This window comes from Microcaecilia unicolor, chromosome 4 (genome assembly GCF_901765095.1).
Source record: "Microcaecilia unicolor chromosome 4, aMicUni1.1, whole genome shotgun sequence".
Lineage (NCBI taxonomy): Eukaryota > Metazoa > Chordata > Amphibia > Gymnophiona > Siphonopidae > Microcaecilia > Microcaecilia unicolor.
Window position 1 is genome coordinate 255,567,695 of NC_044034.1, and position 20,894 is coordinate 255,588,588.

General features: G+C 41.2%; 1 protein-coding gene across 4 annotated transcripts in view; it reads left to right on the forward strand.

Annotated features, from left to right (window-relative positions):
* Window positions 1–20,894, forward strand: part of IL18R1 (interleukin 18 receptor 1) — a 105,905-nt gene that overhangs the window by 35,739 nt on the left and 49,272 nt on the right. For all 4 annotated transcript variants that reach the window (XM_030201448.1, XM_030201445.1, XM_030201446.1 and 1 more), the window contains 4 exons: window positions 7,563–7,740; window positions 9,042–9,186; window positions 14,458–14,526; window positions 17,362–17,533. In XM_030201448.1, the coding sequence (XP_030057308.1) occupies window positions 7,563–7,740; window positions 9,042–9,186; window positions 14,458–14,526; window positions 17,362–17,533 (564 nt within the window). The remainder of the gene's footprint in view (window positions 1–7,562; window positions 7,741–9,041; window positions 9,187–14,457; window positions 14,527–17,361; window positions 17,534–20,894) is intronic.

The window sequence follows — 20,894 nt, forward strand, 5'->3', positions numbered from 1 at the left end:
GATTGAGGGCCAAATCTCTAAAAATATAAAAATATATCACCCCACTAACATTTATATATCAGAACTAATCAGAACTCGATATCAACGGGGGGTGGGGGGAAGCCTCAGAAGTATATTCGTGCTTTCCAGTTTGAGTCATTGGCAAAAAGTCCCCGTGACAATATGTCTGTTATCAAAGTAACATGTGAAAATCTATCCAATGTCTATATTCCCCCAAATTCTATGGTGCCTTAGCTTGTGCACGCTATTTGGCCACAGGAGTGGCCTAGTGGTTAGGGTGGTGGACTTTGGTCCTGAGGAACTGAGTTCAATTCCCACTTCAGGTACAGTCAGCTCCTTGTGACTCTGGGCAAGTCACTTAACCCTCTGTTGCCCCCTGTAAGCCGCATTGAGCCTGCCATGAGTGGGAAAGTGCGGGGTACAAATGTAACAAAAAAAAAAATTATGTGCATAACTTAATTGATTAAGAAGCCAATCAGTGCTGATGATTGGTACTTAACAACAAATTAGTGCTGCCGAATTGGCTTTAATTTGAATTTACACGTTGAACTTTCCAGGCATATTCTATCATATGGTATATGTAAATTCTCATGTGCACAGTTGTATTATATGGTGAGCCCTCCAAAAACCTACTGTACACCACTACAATAGCCCTTATGCCTGCAGGTAAGGTTACCATTTTGTGTCCTCTGAAAAAGAGGACACATGTCACGCCCCCTACCCCGCCCCGCCACGCCTCATACCCCGCCCCCGCCACGCCCCCTTCGGGTCCTCGTTCCGCCCCTCTATTCCCCGCCCCCCGTCACATGGTTCCCCCCCTCACTTACTATCTAGCCCTGGTGGTCTAGTAGGGTCTTCTCTTCGGGGCAGGAAAGAGCCCCCTCTTTCCTGCCCGGAGCGCTGCCTGTCCTTGCCTGCTGCATCCTCCTCGGTCTGGCTGGAGATTCAAAATGGCCACCGAGAGTTGAAGTGGCCTCGCGAGAGTTCAACTCTCGGCGGCCATTTTGAATCCCCAGCCAGACCGAGGAGGATGATAGACAGGGGAGGCAGCGCTCCAGGCAGGAAAGAGGGGGCTCTTTCCTGCCTCGAAGACGTCACTAGACCACCAGGGAACATGGTAAGGAAGGGGAGGGACGGGAGTAGGGTTACCACGGCGCCGATCGCCCGCCCACAAGCACGCGCCTGCCCGCACCCGCGCCCACGTTTGTCCAGAAATCCGGACAAACGTGGGTGCAGGCAAAATCCGCCGGACGCCCCGGACATGCCCTCAAAAAGAGGACATGTCCGGGGAAATCCGGACGAATGGTAACCCTACCTGCAGGTGTCACCTATATAATGGCACAGTAAGTTGTTTGAGGATTTTGGAGGGCTTACATTTTTCACCACAATGGAAGTTTCTCTCTTTTGAAAATGAGCCCCATAATCTAACAATATTTTAAATTGTTTAACTTAATGATTTCTCTTGCCCTCCATCTGATTGCACTGCACTGGAAAAATAATCAGCTTGTTTCATTTCATGAATGGTGGAACCTGCTGTGTTCATACAGGCGATTTAAGGAAATAGCTGCCACAAGGTTTAGTCATGTATTGCCTTTTTATAAAGCATGGCCACTGCTAGATAGCTATCCAGCTTATTTTCGAAGGAGAAGGGCGCCCATCTTCCGACACAAATCGAGAGATGGGCGTCCTTCTCCGCATAATCGAAAGCCGATTTTGGCGATCCTCAACTGCTTTCCGTCGCAGGGATGACCAAAGTTCAAGGGGGCGTGTCGGCAGTGTACCGAAGGCAGGGCGGGGCGTGGTTAAGAGATGGGCGGCCTCGGCCGACAATGGAAAAAAGAAGGGCATCCCTGACGAGCATTTGGCCAACTTTACTTGTTCCCTTTTTGTTCACGACCAAGCCTCGAAAAGGTGCCCGAACTGACCTCCCCTTACTCCCCCAGTGGTCACCAACCCCCTCCCACCCAAAAAAACTAATTAAAAACATTTTTTCCAGCCTCTATGCTAGCCTCAAATGTCATACCCATCTCCATCACAGCAGTATGCAGGTACCTGGAGCAGTTTTAGGTGGGTACTGCAGTGCACTTCAGGCAGGCGGATCCAGGCCCATCCCCCCCTACCTGTTTCACTTGTGGTGGTAAATGGGAGCCCTCCAAAACCCACTATACCTACATCTAGGTTCCCCCCCCCCCCGTTACCCTTTAAGGACTATGGTAGTGTTGTACAGTTGTGGGAGTCGGTTTTGGGGGGGGGGGGTTGGGGGGCTCAGCACCCAAGGTAAGGGAGCTATGCACCTGGGATCAATTTGTGAAGTCCCCTAGGGTGCCCGGTTGGTGTCCTGGCATATGAGAGGGGACCAGTGCACTACGAATGCTGGCTCCTCCCACGACCAAATGGCTTGGATTTGTACGTTTTTGAGATGGCCGTCCTCGGTTTCCATTATCGGCGAAAACCAAAGTTGGCCATCTCTAAGGTCGACCTAAATATCAAGATGGCTGACCTAAATGTTGAGATTTGGGCATCCCCGACCGTATTATCAAAACGAAAGATGGACGCCCATCTTGTTTCGATAATACGGGATGCCCCGCCTCTTCGCCGGGGCGCCCTTAAAGATGTGCACCCAGGTCGATTATGCCCCTCCACGTAATCCTGTAAAAGGGAATTAACTTCCTAAAAGTATGTTTGTATATGCTGTTCTACTTTATTTTTACCAGCCCACTGTCACATTTATTTATTTATTTTCTCTTTTTCTTATTTCAATAATATATACAGATGTATGTTTCTACAAATATTGTATTGTTTAAAATTAATAAATAAAGTTTAAAAAAAAAGAAAATGGAGGCTTGCTATTGAATTTTTTTTGCAAAACATCCAAAATCAGATTTACATGTCATATCAAAAATGCCCCCAAACATCCTTTCTATGCTCTTATGAGCAATTTTATAATTGATTCTGTATGCAGAACAACATTTTACATTCTCAAGGAGAGACTTATAAAATTGACTCAAGATGTACAGTATATGCATAAAAGTAAGTGCTCAGAAAACATAGGGGCCCTTTTACTGAGCCACGTAAGAGTCAACACACACCCAACCCGCGCCAAAATAGAGTTACTCCATGACTACTGTGTGGCTCTTATGGTAATTTCATTTTTGGCGCATGTCTGATATGCGCATAGAAAGAATAATTGTTATTTTCAAACGCATGTATCGGATGCTTGCCAAGTGGCATTTAACGCGCGTAGGTCATTACCGCCCAGTTACCATGTGAGACTTTACTACTAGGTCAATGGCTGGTGGTAAGGTCTCAGACCAAAATGGATGGGCACCAATTTTGATTTTGCTGCACGTCCATATCGGCAAAAATAAAAAGGCATTTTTTCCAAGCACACTGAAAAATGGATCTGCACGCTCCCAAAACATGTGCCTACACTACCACAGGCCATTTTTCAGCACACCTTAGTAAAAAGGACCCCATAGCCCTTATTTTTATCTGATATGTATATATACCTCCCTGGGGGCAGAGAATAAGTGCTGGTGGCACTTATGCCAGTTGTTCCTAACACATACATTCACAAAGTTTTACCTGTCTTGGAGCAGGTAGGTTAAAATGTGGTAACATAACTATATTTCTTAATGTTAAGTACTAATATAGGTGGGGAGGACATCAGAAATGTTATCAAAATACGGCGGCGAGATTACTGTTTGGTAAATCTCAGTTTGAAGCAGCAAAACCTCTGAGAGAGAAGCTCCACTGGCTCCCGATAAAAGAACTTATTTTTATTTCATTTGTACCTCACACTTTCCCACTCATGGCAGGCTCAATGCGGTGGGCAATGGAGGGTTAAGTGACTTGCCCAGAGTCACAAGGAGCTGCCTGTGCCTGAAGTGGAAATTAAACTCAGTTCCTCAGGACCAAAGTCCACCACCCTAACCACTAGGCCACTTCTGAATTCAAAATCTGTGCTCTCACCCAGTTTATATGTTCAGCCTGATTGACCTCCCTCCTAGAAATTCCATAAAGCCGTCTCACACTTATCGTAATCTCCACTATCCTAACTGCAGGAATCTCAGATACAAATTGCTCTTCGCCTCCACATTTTGCTTTGTGAGCCCTCGTTTCTGGAATGCTCTACCATTATCATTAAAAGAGACTGCCGACCACACTCTGTTTAAGAAATTCCTCAAGACTTATCTCTGTGACAGAGCCTACTCCACTGTTACTTAACTGCCTGCCGTCCCTCATTTGTTTCCCCTGTTGTTTTCCCCCCATGTTGATCCCTATTCTCTGTTCTGCCCTGAATTAGTATGTTGTTATTTCTTTAACTGCTGTTAGCCACATAGAGCCTGCTATGTTGGGAATATGTGGAATATAAATGTTCTAAAGAAATAAATAAATGAGAAAATTTGTGGACGAGGTTACAATAAAGGTAAAACATATGTACCTATGTGCCTTTCCTGCCTAGGCACCCTGCTGTAAAATTATCTTCTGTATGAACCAATCGTGTATGATTCCATGTAGCGACATCTTTTACATTCTCCTAAATATGGCTGCTCAGTAAACAATTTAAAAAATACCACCATAACTATTATCATCATGCTAGCAAAATTTGTAACTGATATATTTTACAGTACATAGATGGTATACTTGTAATAGAAATGAATATGTAACTAATAAGAACATAAGCGTTGCCTTACTGGGACAGATCAAAGGTCCATCAAGCTCAGTATCATGTTTCAAACAGTGTCCAATCCAGTTCCAAGTACCAGAACAATAAAAAAATGTATGCTGCTTATCCTAGAAATAAGCAACAAATTTTCCCAAGTCCATCTTAATAATGGCTTATGGACTTTTCTTTTAGGAAATTATCTAAACTTTTTAAACCCTGCTAAGCTAACTGCTTTTACCACATTCTTTGGCAGCTTAGATTGGTAGAAAGCTGTATATATTCAAATATTTATGATTTATTTTGAAAATTTTCTATACCACTAATCAAATACAACATTTAAACTCTGCTCGGCACTCATTGTTGATTTACCTTGAGGTAAATACTGATTGCAATCTGGTGGTTGTCAGAAAGTAGGTCAAATATTTTCATGAACACCCACAACCTTGAAAGACGTGGTAGGCAATAAATACTTTGATGCTATCAGTCTGACCTGTTTAGATGACATTAAAACAAACTTTTGTGCTTGAGAAATAGGACATGCAGAGAAAGTATTATAATTTCAATAGGGAAAGTTCTGAGTTAATGGCCAAACTGTTCTTCCCCTAATGAAAAAAAACTTTGCTACCAAACAGCGATGTCAAATTATTACCATTATCTCATCATGTACCAACAGACAGCATTCATCAAGATTAGGTGTCATGCGTCAACCTTCTCCTACTTGAGCACACAATTCTGGAACGCGCTACCACGCAACTTAAAAACGATCTACGTACTAACTAACTTCCGCAAACTACTGAAGACCCATCTCTTTAACAAGGTATACCATAAAGATCAACAAATGTGAACTCCTACACATACATCCAGAATTGCCTTAGATATTTGCTTGTTATACTACTATCATGCTTTATCATTCTCATCTTACCCAAGATCCTTATGCAATACTAAATATCTATTTTCTAATATATGTCCACTATTCATGATGTAATGTAAGCCACATTGAGCCTGCAAAGAGGTGGGAAAATGTGAGATACAAATGCAATAAATAAATAAATAAATTCTGAAAAAAAAGTCCATCTTTTACCATTGCTATCTTTGTCAGAATTAGCATGATTGGCAATTTTGATCTGCTGAAACTCAGCTGCAAAGTTTTATCTTTGGATGAGTAGAACTTCTAGATTAGCATTGGTTGTTGAGGTTTTATTAAGAAAACAATACAGTGTTTCTTCCAGTTACTGTGCTGAAATTCAGTGATTCTTCTAAGATTGTTTTTTTCTTGTCTTCTGCAATCAGACATCTCTGACATGCTTTACAACACAATTTGTTCCAGCACTTTTAGTTTTTTTCCTATTTAAAATCTCTGCGAAGCTGGCTTTATTTGAACTGCTACGACCCCTGAGGAAGGTTTTGTGCCGAAACACGGCCCGTGTACGGTCTTTATATCAGTATATTTTGGCAAATAAACTCTTGGATGCTCTTACTCCTTGTTTGGAACTCTTCTCACTTTCACCCTCATTGGTGCTGCTTGACTGTTTGTGAACTTTTTGAGGACCCTCCCTTTTTTTTTCTTGCTTGGACCACTGCTTTTGAAGACATGGTTGTTAACTGTGTCTGGACTTTCAGCTTCTTTGAAGTGGACAACTTTGATAAAGTGCAGTTGTCCTAGACTTTGTTTTTCTTTTTGTTTCTCTTGTGCATATCATAGATGTCCACAAGTTTTGGACAAATTGTCTACAAGAACGATTAACAGGGTATAAAAAAGGTTTGGATAGCTTCCTAAAAGTCCATAAGCCATTATTAAAATGGACTTGGGAAAATCCATTGTTTATTTCTGGGATAAGGAGCATAAAATGTATTGTACTGTTTTGGGATCTTACCAGGTACTTGTGACCTGGATTGGCTGCAGTTGGAAACAGGATACTGGGCCTGATGGACCTTTGGTCTGTCCCAGTATGGCAACACTTATGTACTTATGAGTGATTGGGCAGCACTCCTGACCATGATGATCCTGAAGCTTTCCTTGGGTAAAGGGGCCAGTGGATATCTTATTTTGAAAGTCTGGTGAAGAGTGAGATTATTGAATGGAACTTTTTTTTTTAACCAAAAGTGGGAAAGATTGGGGAGATTCTCCTTAGAAAGTGCAGAGGAGAATTTCCCAGACGCTGAGACTCTTGAGATATATTGTGGCCTACATTATCTTACTGGAAATAGACAGCAATAAATTCATGAATCCAAAGATTAAATCAACATCTATCAGCAAATGATTTTTGATTTAATAACTGTAAAAAAATACAAAATCACATGAATATGTGATTTCAAATTTAAAATCAAAATCAGGGTAAAAGAGTGAGTTCAAATAAAAATAAAAAAAATTGGTACAATATGATTTTAAATTGTGATTTCAATTCACTTGATTTGAAATCATACCCAACACTGCTCATTTTATAAAATGGGAACCTGAGCTAAAATAGCACACGTTTTGGTATAATAATCCATCTGAACAGTAGTTCACATTGGTTATCTTTTCCCCAAAAGCTGCTGTTTACACATGTAGTTGGTTCTAAAATGACCTCTGCAATGTTTAGTTGGAACATAACCACATAGACCCAAGGTCTGAGGGTAAGGCATGACAATGGTATGCTGTTAGGGAATGTCAAAACAGTTTTTAAAAGGCAAACTCTGGTTCTTTAAAATTTGTTTTGTACTGGAACTTCAGGCAGCTTTCCAGGGGTTGTAAACAAATGCCAATGATTCTCCTTTAATCGATTCTGTTGTCCTTCTTTACTATACATGACTGAAAATGTACCGTTTTAAAATCAGAAAATGCAATTCTGTGTGTATATGTTGCTCATGCTATTCTTATAAAAGTGTTTTTTTTTCTTTTGGTATATTTTAGGAATAATATCTCATCTCCCGAACTCTCTTTACATGTTCACAGAAGAAGTAAAGATTGTTACAGTTCAGACTGCATTTTTAGCAACAATGGGATGATTAGCAAATCCTTCACGATGCAATGTGAAACTACACAAAATAAATGGAGCGACTATATAATTGGTGCACCAGCATGGTACAAGGTATTTATTTTAAGTAAAAAATAATGACGAGCCAATTTGGAGGGTAGGTATGTGGACGAGATGAAAAGAATAATTTATATCAAGAATGCAGTTCAGGCCTTGAGTGTCACAAACCAGTTCTCAGGATATCCCCAATGAATATGCATGAGTCAGATCTGCATGGATACTGCTTCCATTATATGCAAATCTATCTCATGTATATTAATTAGGGATATCCTGAAAACCTAACCTGTTTGCGACACGCAAGACCTGAACTGCATCCCTGTCCTATATGAAGGATAGCAGGTCACCTATGTGTGAAGGCCATTTATAAAGACAAATGGAGGGGTATTTTCAAAGCACTTAGACTTACAATGTTACGTGGAGAGGCATTTTCAATATGATGTCTAAGTCCAACTTTGAACGTTTTGCAAAAAACTTTGAACGTCTATTTTTTTTAATACTGTTTTGAACAAGGTTATGTGATTTGGATGTTTTGTTTTTGGGTCCATTTAAAAAAGTCTTCGTACTTCAATAAACTTTTTTACCAACATATATCTTCCAGTCTTTGGTATCCTTGGTCGCTCTCCCATTTTTTGTTGTTGTACCATTGCCGTTGTAAGCCATTTTAAGCTGCGGTAAGCACATGTTAGCACTTACCCCAGCTTAGTAAAAGGGCCCCTAAGTTACCAATGCTCTCCTTTCCTGTCTGAAAAATAAATTGGGGCACCAAAGTGGAGTTACCGCCCAGCTACTGCGTGGCTCTTGCGGTAATTTCATTTTTGGCATGCGTCCGATATGCGCATCCGAAATATTTTCGGATGTGCATATCGTATGAGTGCCAACTGGCATTTGACACGCCTAGGTTATTACCGACCGGTTACCGTGTGAGTCTTTACCGCTAGGTCAATGGCTGGTGGTAAGGTCTCAGACCCAAAATGGACATGCACGTCCATTTTCGGCAACAATTTTAAAAAGGCCTTTTTTACAGGCACGCTGAAAAATGGATTGGTGCATGCCCAAAACCCGCACCTACACTACCGCAAGCCATTTTTCAGCAAGCCTATGTAAAAGGATCCATTGGCTTCTGCATTCGTGGCCTTATGTATTAACCTGGCATAAGGAAATAAACACATCCCTGCTGAATGGTATAAAATGAACTTCTTAACATTTAGCATGCAATAATTCCGTTTGCACGTGCTAAGCTGTAGTAAAAGGGCCCCTGTAATCATATATAGCTCCACTGTTTTTCTAGAAGCTCTATTTCAATTGAACACTGATCTTCATAGCAATAATGTCATGATGTTTGTTTTTCATTAAAGGGCTGTAATTTCTTAAAAACAGAAGAAACATTTCATTTTGATGAACTTCAAAAATATGACTCTGGAAATTATACCTGTGAGGTTACACTGACTCATGCAGGAAAGAATTTTAGCATTAGGAGAACCACGTACCTTATACTAGAAGGTAAAGTTTTCTAAAGCAGTACCACAAAACTGTCTTTCAACTTTCTCTATCTTAAGTAGAGGAGTGTGGTAGCCGTGTTAGTCCACTCTTAAGGTTATCAATAGAAATCAAACAAAATAAAACATGGAAAAGAAAATAAGATGATACCTTTTTTATTGGACATAACTTAATACATTTCTTGATTAGCTTTCAAAGGTTGCCCTTCTTCGTCAGATCGGAAATAAGCAAATGTGCTAGCTAACAGTGTATATAAGTGACAACATTCAAGCATTACTAAGACAGTCTGACAGGGTGGGAGGATGGGGAAAGATATTCAACATAAAGGAATCTTTCACTTGCTCATCTTCCAATGTGGTATATATCATTCAGTGTAAAAAATGTAACGAAGGATGCTATATTGGAGAAACAGGCTGGATGCTTAAGACAAGATTCAATTTACATAGAAATCACATGAACAATACTGGTGCCAGTAGGGCTCCCACCCCTGTTGGTCAGCATTTTACAGGACCAGGACACTGTACCAGTGACTTCACAGTGAGAATCCTGAAAGGTAACTTTAAAACCATACAAGAACGTAAGACCTTTGAAGTCAGAATGATTGAATATTTTAACACCCAACAGAAAGGACTTAACAAGGATCTGGGGTTCCTAGCCCATTATAAACCATAAAGCTGTATTTCTCTGTTGATCACCCCACCCCTCACCTATCCACACCCATCCTGTTAGAATATCAATGATATGCTTTGATGTCCCCATGCATACCTCCTACCCACCCCCATCCTCCCACCCTGTCAGACTGTCATAGTAATGCTTGAATGTTTTCACTTATATACACTGTCAGCTAGCACATTTGCTTATTTCCGATCTGACGAAGAAGGGCAACCTTCAAAAGCTAATCAAGAAATGTATTAAGTTATGTCCAATAAAAAAGGTATCATCTTATTTTCTTTTCCATGTTTTATTTTGTTTGATTTCTATTGATAACTTTCTCTATGGAAGAGCTGAAATTGAATTTTCTGGAAATAATGATTACTTTGCAAGCTGATTTATATTACGGAAAGAAGAGCTTGTTTTAGATTTGATCTGGTTGTAGGCATAGAGAGAAAGTGGGAACTAGCTCTTATCAGACAACATTGCAAATGCAATTTAATGTTACATCCTTTAGTTGACTCATTCCATCCTTACAATGAGTGCTTTCATAAGGAAAAATGTCACCGTTTAACAGTGTGTCACATTTTTTTTCAAAACAAGTTTCTCTCTGGTTTGGTTACCTTATCTTCTAAAAGTCCCTTCTGGTTAAAAAAATAGGGGGGTGGGGGTGGGAGTGCACATCTAGTGTCACTCGATTTGATCTCTACAGTACTGGAGACAGGCAAAGATTTTGTGAGAGCAAAGACTGATCTATATTAATAACTGAGTTTCTCAGAATTTTCAATGAAAAATACCCCCCCCCCCACACCACCACCAAATGTGGGTAAAACTGGAACAATATTTCTACTATTTCATATCTCATCATTTCTGGAATAAATGTTCAAAGGAAAGAATGAGCAAGAGAAATGATGCACTTAGTCCCACAAAGATCAGAGACAAAAATGATAAATCTATGTAAAAATTCATACTGTTTAAAAAAGTTATAAACATAAGTAAAATGTATACTAAAGACAATTCTAAAACTACACATGGAACAGTGCACACGCTGTTGCACATGTAAATGCAGAGAAAATGAGCATCTACATGTGTAAGTGCCCTATGAGCTATTCTTTAAGGGTGTGCGTAAATGCTATAGGGATTCTCTTACCAAGCCACGCTAAAAAGCTTTCTGTACACGGTGGCTACTTTTTGTGTGGCGGTAAAATGGCTGTGTCGCCATATGTTTTAGTAATGGCCATTGTGTTAGTTTTCCCATTAGCATGTGGCCATTACCACAGGAGCTCTTACCGCCACCTATGAGGAGGTGGTAAGGGCTCCTGTGTGACTCCCACGCTAATTGAGTAGCGTATGGTAATGTGCCCACACTACCCGATTTAGCAGGCATGCCTACTTTCTGCCCATGGGCATCTCCCAAGCTAGAGAATAAAAAATACTTTCCAGCACTGGATCAGCGCGCTCTGAGTGGGACACTACTGAGGGATGCCTCATTAGTACCTTTTTACCTTGCTGTAGTCCTGTGTTAGGTCTACCGCATCTTAATAAAAGGACCCCATAGTGCTCTATTGCAAGGGGGTGTTCATAAGTACATAAGTATTGCCATACTGGGACAAACCAAAGGTCCATCAAGCCCAGCATCCTGTTTAAAACAGTGGCCAATCCAGGTCACAAATACCTGGCAAGATCCCAAAAAGTACAAAACATTTAATTCTGCTTATCTCAGAAATAAGCAGTGGAGTTTCCCCAAGTCCATTTTAAAAATGGTCTATGGACGTTTCCTTTAGGAAGCCATCCAAACCTTTTTTAAACTCTGTTAAGTTAACCGCCTTTACCACAGTCTCTGGCAATGTTGAGTGAAGAAAGATTTTCTCCAATTTGTTTTAAATTTACTACTTTGTAGCTTCATCGAATGCCCCTAGTCCTAGTATTTTTGGAAAGACTAATCATGTGCTTCACATCTACCCTTTCCACTCCACTCATTATTTTATAGCCCTCTATGATATCTCCACTCAGCCGTCTGTTGATGTGGACAGGGCACCCAGTTACTTCATAGCTTGCACAATTCTGTAAAATACCTGAACTCTTACTGCATTTAGACTGGTTTAACTGTACGTGGCTAAATGCAAGGCTCGGCGATGTTGAATTATTGTAGCATTCTATAACGGAATCTGGGTGCCCAGGTACTGTTATTGAATAACCTTTCACCACGTGGCATTGGAGCACTCAAAAAGAGATGTCCAGTTATAGAATTGGCACCACAGTTTTTAAATAATGTAATGTTGTAGCAACGTAGTGCAGCATTTTGGAAAAGGATGTAAAACTGGAATTGAGACGTCCAGGTTGGGACCTCTACAATTTCACAATTATCGTAAAAAACAAAGTTCTGGCAACATTGATCCTTTTTTAAGAAACATGCAGGAAGATCTATGTGGATATCCCAGACCTACAGTAGAAATATATGCATTGAGAACATCACCATGCCACAGAGATGTGTAAGGTTCAGCATTTAATATATAAGTGGGGATTTCAGACCACAAACTTTGAAATAGCCAAAAACACTCCATGATCAGAAAATATCCCAGATTTTCACCCCTCATATCCCCCACCCCCCAGATCACAGCATACCCCGGATCTCCAGTCTCCTAATCTGAGAACTCTGATCCTCCCACACCCTGGTCAAAGCATACCCTGGATCCCTACCCCCCCCCCCCCCAATCCAAGAACCTCCTGAATTCCCCTCTAAACCCTTCCCTCTAGTTCAAAGCTCCTTCTATGCACCCAAGCCCAACCTTCCCCACTCCCCCAGATCATCTAGCCACTCCCAGGAATGACTGGGAGATCATCCTTGATAGTGTACTGGAACAGGGTGGGGGAAGTTCCTCTCTGTTCATACCCTGTCTGGTTCCAGGTGTCACAGTGACACTGATGACCCCTAGGAGTAGTCTTGCAATACTACCACTAGGGGTCAGTCTTCCATATAGGAACTGGGATATGCTCAGATTAGGGGTGGAGAGATTAAGGGTGGGGGTTAGAGGTTCTATATGATAGAGTTGTTGCTGTGCTACAGGGCTGCTTTATTTTAAAAACATATTTGAGCATTTTCAAGTCTAGTTTTTATGCTTTGCACTAATCCGATGAAGCTATGTGGGAAATTATCATTCTCATTTTTGAGCAACCCTGTTGAGACTCGCTGTGCTCTCGCAGCAGTGCAGCTATTTCTGGGGCTGTGATTTTTAACTTTTTCTCTTCCTGAGAGCTGTGTTTGCTGTGATGAGAAAGGTAGCGCAGCCCATAGCTCCCATTTTACACAATATTCTATAATGTGTATATCTCATTGTAACATTTTGTAAGCCACATTGAGCCTGCAAATAGGTGGGAAAATGTGGGATACAAGTGCAGCAAATAAACAAATAGGCGTGCACTCCCATTCTGAAATGAGGAATCCCCATCTTTGTTTTAGTCCTGCCCTAAATACTCCCCCTCACCATATGCACATGTTGGTGATATAGATGTTTAAATTCCAGCTTCCTAAAATCAGGCTTTCAACATTTACATATAAGAACATAAGAGTAGCCATACTGGGTCGGACCACTGGTCCATCTAGCCCAATATCCTGTTTTCCAAACAATGGCCAAGCCAGGTCACAAGTACCTGGCAGAAACCCAAATCGTGGCAACACTCCATGCTACAAATCCCAGGGCAAGCAGTTGCTTCCCATGTCTGTCTCAATAGCAGACTATGGACTTTTCCTCCAGGAATTTGTCCAAACCTTTTTTTAAGCCCAGATACGCTAACTGCCGTTACTACCTCCTCCGGCAAAGAGTTCCAGAGCTTAACTATTCGTTGAGTGAAAAATATTTCCTCCTATTTGTTTATCATAGGTAGATGTTTTTGCGCTGGGATTTAAATGTTTATATCATGAATAGGGCTTCCAAAATCAAAGCATGTGTAATTTTTTTTTTGTTACATTTGTACCTGGTGCTTACCCACTCATGGCAGGCTCAATCCAGCTTACATGGGGCAATGGAGGGTTAAGTGACTTGCCCAGAGTCACAAGGAGCTGCCTGAAGTGGGAATTGCATTCAGTTCCTCAGAACCAAGGTCCACCACCCTAACCACTAGGCCACTCCTCCACTCCTATAATTAGTCCTATATAGTCCTAGATATATCAGGAACTCTGCTTACCATTTGGAGGCAGGGCCATTCCGAGGGCTATGCGGCTGCATTGGTGCAAAGAGGCGGGTACACAAAACTTGCTTTTTCTCCATTGTCTTCCCTAGTTGTCTACAATGAAGTGGGTGGGGTGCTAGAGGTGTGTCACACATGGCACAATCCTGGCTTGGGACATTTCTGTGTGATGTAAAGCTATCAATAGATTCAGTACTGAATTTTGAGATGATTGCCATGTTTAATAATACTGTTCTACTGTAAAGAACCATATACACAATGTTTTACTTTATTTTGGGTTACCTTAAAATAAGGACATAAAAAAAGAATAGCCTGAAGGAGATTAAAAAAGAATAGACTTGACAGGCCTCATTTTTTTCAGTCAAGCAAACTCTGAATTTATCCTGTTTGACAAAGTATATTTAAAATTATTTTTTTTTTCCTTTGGCACCCAAGATCCCCCAGAAATTACAAAACCAAGAATAATGGGTGAAGATATAACTCCAAATGTGGAAGTAGAAATGGGTATGTAAGATTTTGTAAATTCTGTGCAAAATGATGCTCAGGTGACAAATTTAAAATTAGTATCTATATGGTGTCTGGAAAAAATGGGACCCCCAACATTTTTCCAAATAACCCCAAAACACATGTAAAATTATTAAAAAATTATTACTATTTTTGTTAGGTGTTACTGCTAGATGCTGTAAAAAAAAAAAACTGGGGGTCCTTTTACTAAGGTGCGCTGAAAAATGGCTTGCGGTAGTGTAGAAGCAGGTTTTGGGCATGTGCTGATCCATTTTTCAGCACGCCTGTAAAAAAGGCCTTTTTAAAATTTTTGCCGAAAATGGACATGCGGCAAAACCAAATTTGCAACGCTTCCAATTTGGGTCTGCGACCTTACTGCCAGCCATTGACCTAGCAGTAAAGATTCACGTGGTAACTGGGAAGTAATGACATACGTGTGTCAAATGCAACTTGGAGCGCATACGATTTGCGCATCTGAAAATAAAATATATTTTTTGGACGTGCATATCAGACACACGCCAAAAATGAAATTTCTGCAAGAGCCAGATGGTAGCTGGGCAGTAACTCCATTTTGGCACACGTTGGGCACGCGTAGACGCTTACGTAGATCAGTAAAAGGGCCCCTGGATGATCCCCATTTTCAGAATGACGTCATTCTGAAAGTGACCATTAAGATCCATGTTAGCGAAATGGTGTTTAGTCAGTGGCATCGAAGACTTCGTGAATGTGTCAAGGTTGAAGGAGGACACTTTGAACACAGATTATGAATTAACTAAGAAAAAAACATTATACTAATGTTTTTTCAAAGGTCTTAGCAAAATGTTTAAACAATTACAAAGTATTTTGAAACTATCCAAGGGGTCCTGTTTTTTTTCCGGATCCCAAGTACTATTCTGTTTTTGCTGTACATCTGTACAATGCAAGATTTTGCCGATAGATAAGCTCTCATTCAACTTTTTACATAAAGAGAAAGACTGATTTCTAACACCAGTACAAACTGTTACAGTTTACAGTTTAATTAGTCTTTCTATACTGCCCATACTGACATGCAGTGTACAACCCATATGTCAAGAAACAGAAAAGAACTACAATTTCGTAAAAGGACAGGATACATCCATACAAGAAGACAGATCCAATCGGTTGTATTCTATAATAGTGCGCATAGTTTTTTGAAATGGGCCCCTTTTCAATTGTGTGCATTAGAATTTATGCGCACTGCATTATAGAATATGCCTAGAAAGTAAATTCTAATTAAAGCTAATTAGTGCCACTAATTAGTTGTTAAGTATCAAATATTTGTGCTGATTAGCTTGTTAATCAATTAAGATGTATGCATAATTTGGCTGCCTGGGCAAATACGTATGCACAACAAGGCACCATGTATAGAATTTGTGGGACAGTGTGTACTTTTTCAGAAAGAGTATACCTTCTTTGCACGTGGAGGGGCATAATCGAACAGCGCCAGCCAAATAGATGGCCAGCCATCTATTTTGGCGGTGCCACAAAGAGCTGTCCGGAACCGCTGTGATGGGCTGAGAGAGACCTGAAGGGGTATAATCAAAAGGGAGGGACATCCAACTAAGTAAAGCTGTGGCCAAGTGGTTACATCACTGGTCTTGTAATGCAGAGGTGACCAGTTCAAATCCCACTGTTACTACTAAAAAAGCTATGAGCAAAAACAGTTTTGATTTCCCCGTGCAGGTCAGGGACTTTCTTAATTGAATGAAGTCTTTATTGAACATTTCTCAAAACAGTATCACAAAATACAGCACTCCAGAACAAGTAAGTCATAACATAACTGATCAACAAGATCCTTTTTTTTTTTTTTACGAACTGGCCGACTGGCTTCCCCTCCTAGAGAAGGAAACTCGCGTGCAAATGAGCAGCTCCTTTGCATGCGATTTCCTTCATGCATGCCCTTCCCTTACCGATTCGCTAAGAGATCGGTAAGGGAAGGACTCTTTCGTGCAGTTTAGTGCACCTGGCTTTAAATCTGCTCCAGGGACCTGCATACTGCTGTAATGGAGCTGGCTGGCATAGAGGCTGGCAAAAAAATGTTTTAAAGTTTTTTTTTTTTTTTGGGTGAGAGGGGGTTGGTGACCACTGGGGGAGTATGGGGAGCTCATCTCCAATTCCTTCCGGTGGTCATCTGGTCAGTTTGGGCACCTTTTTGAGACTTGGTCGTGAAAATAAATAGACCAAGTAAAACCGGCCAAATGCTCGTCATCGCTGGTTTTCTTTTTTCCATTATCAGCTGAAGCCGGCCATCTCGTAAGCACGCCCATGTCCCGCCTTCATTACCCTGCCGACACGCCCCCTTGAAGTTTGGTCGCCTCCGTGACGGAATGCCGGTGAGTGTGTCCAAAAATCGGCTTTCGATTATACCGATTTGGCCGGTTTTAGGAGATGGCCGGCCACCTCCCGATTTGTGTCAGAAGATCGCCGGCGATCTCTTTCGAAAATAAGCCTGATAGTGTGCCTTCTTTCAAAACAGTATACATTCAATGGCTTTGCTTCTGTGATGACAACATGGCCAACGAAAATGAATAAAACCAACATTCTCAGAAATGGTACGGGAAACAACATGAAACAAAATTGTTCCGGCTCCCCAGCCTTGATAGAAAACAGTATTACATTGTACGGAGCTGAGAAGTCCAAATAACTACATGTTTCCTCATAATTTTTATTTATTTTTGTTACATTTGTACCCCGCGCCTCTCCTAAACCTTTTTCAGAAGCCAGATTTCTTGGTATTTGTACACTGGTTGGTTTGTGTTTTTGTTTGTATTCAATTTGCATGTGTTGATGCTGACTCTCTTGGTATATTTTATCCAGGGAAAGAATTGAGGCTGAACTGCACAGCTTTTGTTGGTTACTTAAACAACAGCAAAGACCTGATGTTATACTGGTTTAAAAAAGAGAATTCAAATGATGAGACTGAAACCTTTATCGAACCATGTAATGACACAAATAAGAAGGAAATGCAGTGCGAGGATAAATTAACAAAGTAAGTAGTGCGTTTATTGCTGAATTTTGCAAACCATTCCCCCCCCCCCCCCCAATAACTCTAATCAGATATCAAACTGTGAGGTATCTGTTTTATTTCTACCCTTCTCTCCAAGAATAGACTCAAGGATTGATATTTTGGATCAGATGCATCAAAAAAAGTCCCCAGATCATATATCAACAATAAGGGGTATGCCTACCAAGGTGCATTAGTTAATGGGATTAGCGCGGGCTAACACAGGACTTTTTCTCATGCTAAACTAATTTCTAACACACCCAGGATATAGGGAATTTTCAATAATATCTTGGTAATGTTGGCATTACTGTGCATAACCTGAAAATAATTGATCGGGGAACACTTACACACTTCTTATTTAGGAGGTGCTAAGAGCTTCCACTTTATGGATGTGCTAACCAGTTAGTGTGCAGTAATCGGAACGCACTAGCTGGGTTAGCATGTCCATGCCCATTCTCTTGCCCTGACACAATTCCTCTAGAAAAGAAATACAAAAAAAACCCGCACACTTACCCCTGGATTCTATATAGTGCGCCTAACATTCCACACCAAAATCCAAGTGGATTCTATAACAGCGTGCATAACTTAATTTGCTTAACAAGCAATAATAAGCACTAATTGACAATAATTAGAATTTACATCCTCAAATTGCTAAGCGGATTCTGTAATGCACAGCACCTAAATTTTAATGCATGCAGGCAAAAATGGGTGTGGTTATAGGCAGGGAAATGGGCATTTCATGGATGTTCCAAAATTTACATGCATTATATAGAATATGGCCCTCTGAGCCTGAATCTACGTGCCGGGATTTACGCCATGTTTTCGTTGGTGTATTAGAGGCATGTAGATTTAGGCGCTAGGATATCAACTAAGTGTATTCTATATACATTCTATACATTGAGCCTGCAAATAGGTGGGAAAATGTGGGATACAAATGCAACAAATAAATAAATAAATAAAAATATACCACACCTAAATCTAGGCACAGCTTATAGAATATGCTTAGGCGAAAACGTTTTCCACACGGATTTTTTTAGGTGCCATATATAAATCTGTCCCTTAGTGCATGCAAACAAGTTATGTACCTCTAAATACTCGCTTTGCAGTAAGCATTTTCTCGTGCTCTAAGCATGTGTTAGGGCTTAATACCCTTTAGTAGACATATTCCTAGGTAGAATAATAGTGAAAGGGGATATTGTCACTGAACAGAGCCCTTTGAGATCAACAATGTGTTGCAATCCTATAACTCAGAGGTGACCTCCCCTAATCCCTCTAGTGGAGAACTGCTCAGTACAAGCACTTTTTTGAATCCTAGGCATCCTCGATAGCAGGTGTAAATCTTGAAGTTGATCTCTTTGGAGAGAGATGTTTATTTCCCTTCTGAAAGGGAAAACACATGATTATTTTTTGGTCTGCCCTGGTTCTGCCCAAAATATGCTTAGATAATGCTCTCTTGCCATATGACTGTTTCGAGTTTTAGAGTACTTCTCTCTCCCTCCTTCAGATTTCAACCCCTTCTTCCACCTCAATCTCACTGTTTTTCCTCTTTTGAAGTCCACTCTATTCGCCTTTTTTCTCCTCTGCCTCTTCGAATAGCGGTCATTTATCGACCGCCTGATAAGTCCCTTTCATCCTTTCTCAGTGACTTTGATGCCTGGCTTGCCTTCTTCCATGATCCTTCCTCCCCCTCTCTCATCCTTGGTGACTTTAATATTCCTGCTAATGATCCTTCCAACTCTTATATTTTCAAGTTACTCACTTTAACATCCTCCTTTAATCTCCAACTATGCTCCACCTCCCCCACTCATCAAAATGGTCACTGTCTTGATCTCATCTTCTCCTCCAACTGTTCACCCTCTAGTTTCCTTGCCTCTGATCTTCCCCTCTCTGATCACCATCTTATAACTTTCACACTTAAATCTCCTCCCTCCCAGTCCCGTCCTATCTTATCTAATTTATCTAGGAATCTTCACGATATTGACCCTTCATCTCTATCCTCCCATGTTTCAAACCTCCTCTCTACTATGGCACCATCCACGCCTGTCAACGAGGCTGTTTCTTCTTACATCAATACTCTATCCTCTGCCTTAGACACTCTTGCACCTTTGATGACCCGCCCTATAAGGCGTACAAAACCCCAACCTTGGCTGACTTCTAATATCTGCTACTTACGTTCCTGTAGGAACGCCTCCGCCGAACGCCTCTGGCGGAAATCTCGGGCCCTTGCTGACCTCCTTCCAATCTGCTCTTTTACGCGCCAAACAGGATTATTATATCCAACTGACCAACTCTCTTGGCTCTAACCCTCGACTTCTCTTCACCACATTGAACTCTCTCCTCAAGGTGCCCCCTCCCCCAACTCCCCCTTCATTATCTCCTCAGACCCTTGCAGAATTCTTTCACGACAAGGTTCAAAAGATAAACTTTGAATTCTCTACCTCGCCACCTCTCCCTCCACTAGTCCGTTCCCCTCTCTCTCCTTCCCCTCATTCCTTTTCCTCCTTTCCTGAAATTACTATAGAGGAAACTACACTTCTCCTTTCTTCCTCAAAATGTACCACCTGCTCCTCTGATCCCATTCCCACCCAACTTCTTAATGCCATCTCACCTGCTCGTATACCTTTTATCTGTCACATTCTCAGCCTCTCACTTTCCACTGCAACTGTCCCTACTGCCTTTAAACATGCTGTGGTCACACCTCTCCTTAAGAAGCCTTCACTCGACCCTACTTGTCCCTCTAATTACCGAACCATCTCCCTCCTCCCTTTTCTCTCCAAATTACTTGAGCGTGCTGTTCACCACCGCTGCCTTGATTTTCTCTCCTCACATGCTATTCTTGACCCACTACAATCTGGTTTTCGCCCTCTCCACTCAACCGAAACTGGACTTACTAAAGTCTCCAATGACCTATTACTGGCTAAACCCAGAGGTCTCTATTCCATCCTCATTCTTCTTGATCTTTCCGCTGCTTTTGACACTGTCAATCACAGCATACTCCTCGATACCCTGTCCTCACTTGGATTCCAGGGCTCTGTCCTTTCCTGGTTCTCTTCCTACCTCTCCCTCCGCACCTTCAGTGTTCACTCTGGTGGATCCTCTTCTACTTCTATCCCTCTGCCTGTCGGCGTACCTCAGGGTTCTGTTCTTGGTCCTCTCCTCTTTTCTATCTACACTTCTTCCCTTGATTCATTAATCTCATCCCATGGCTTTTCCTACCATCTCTATGCTGATGACTCCCAAATCTACCTTTCTACACCTGATATCTCACCTTGCATCCAAACTAAAGTTTCAGCGTGCTTGTCTGACATTGCTGTCTGGAATTCTCAACGCCACCTGAAATTAAACA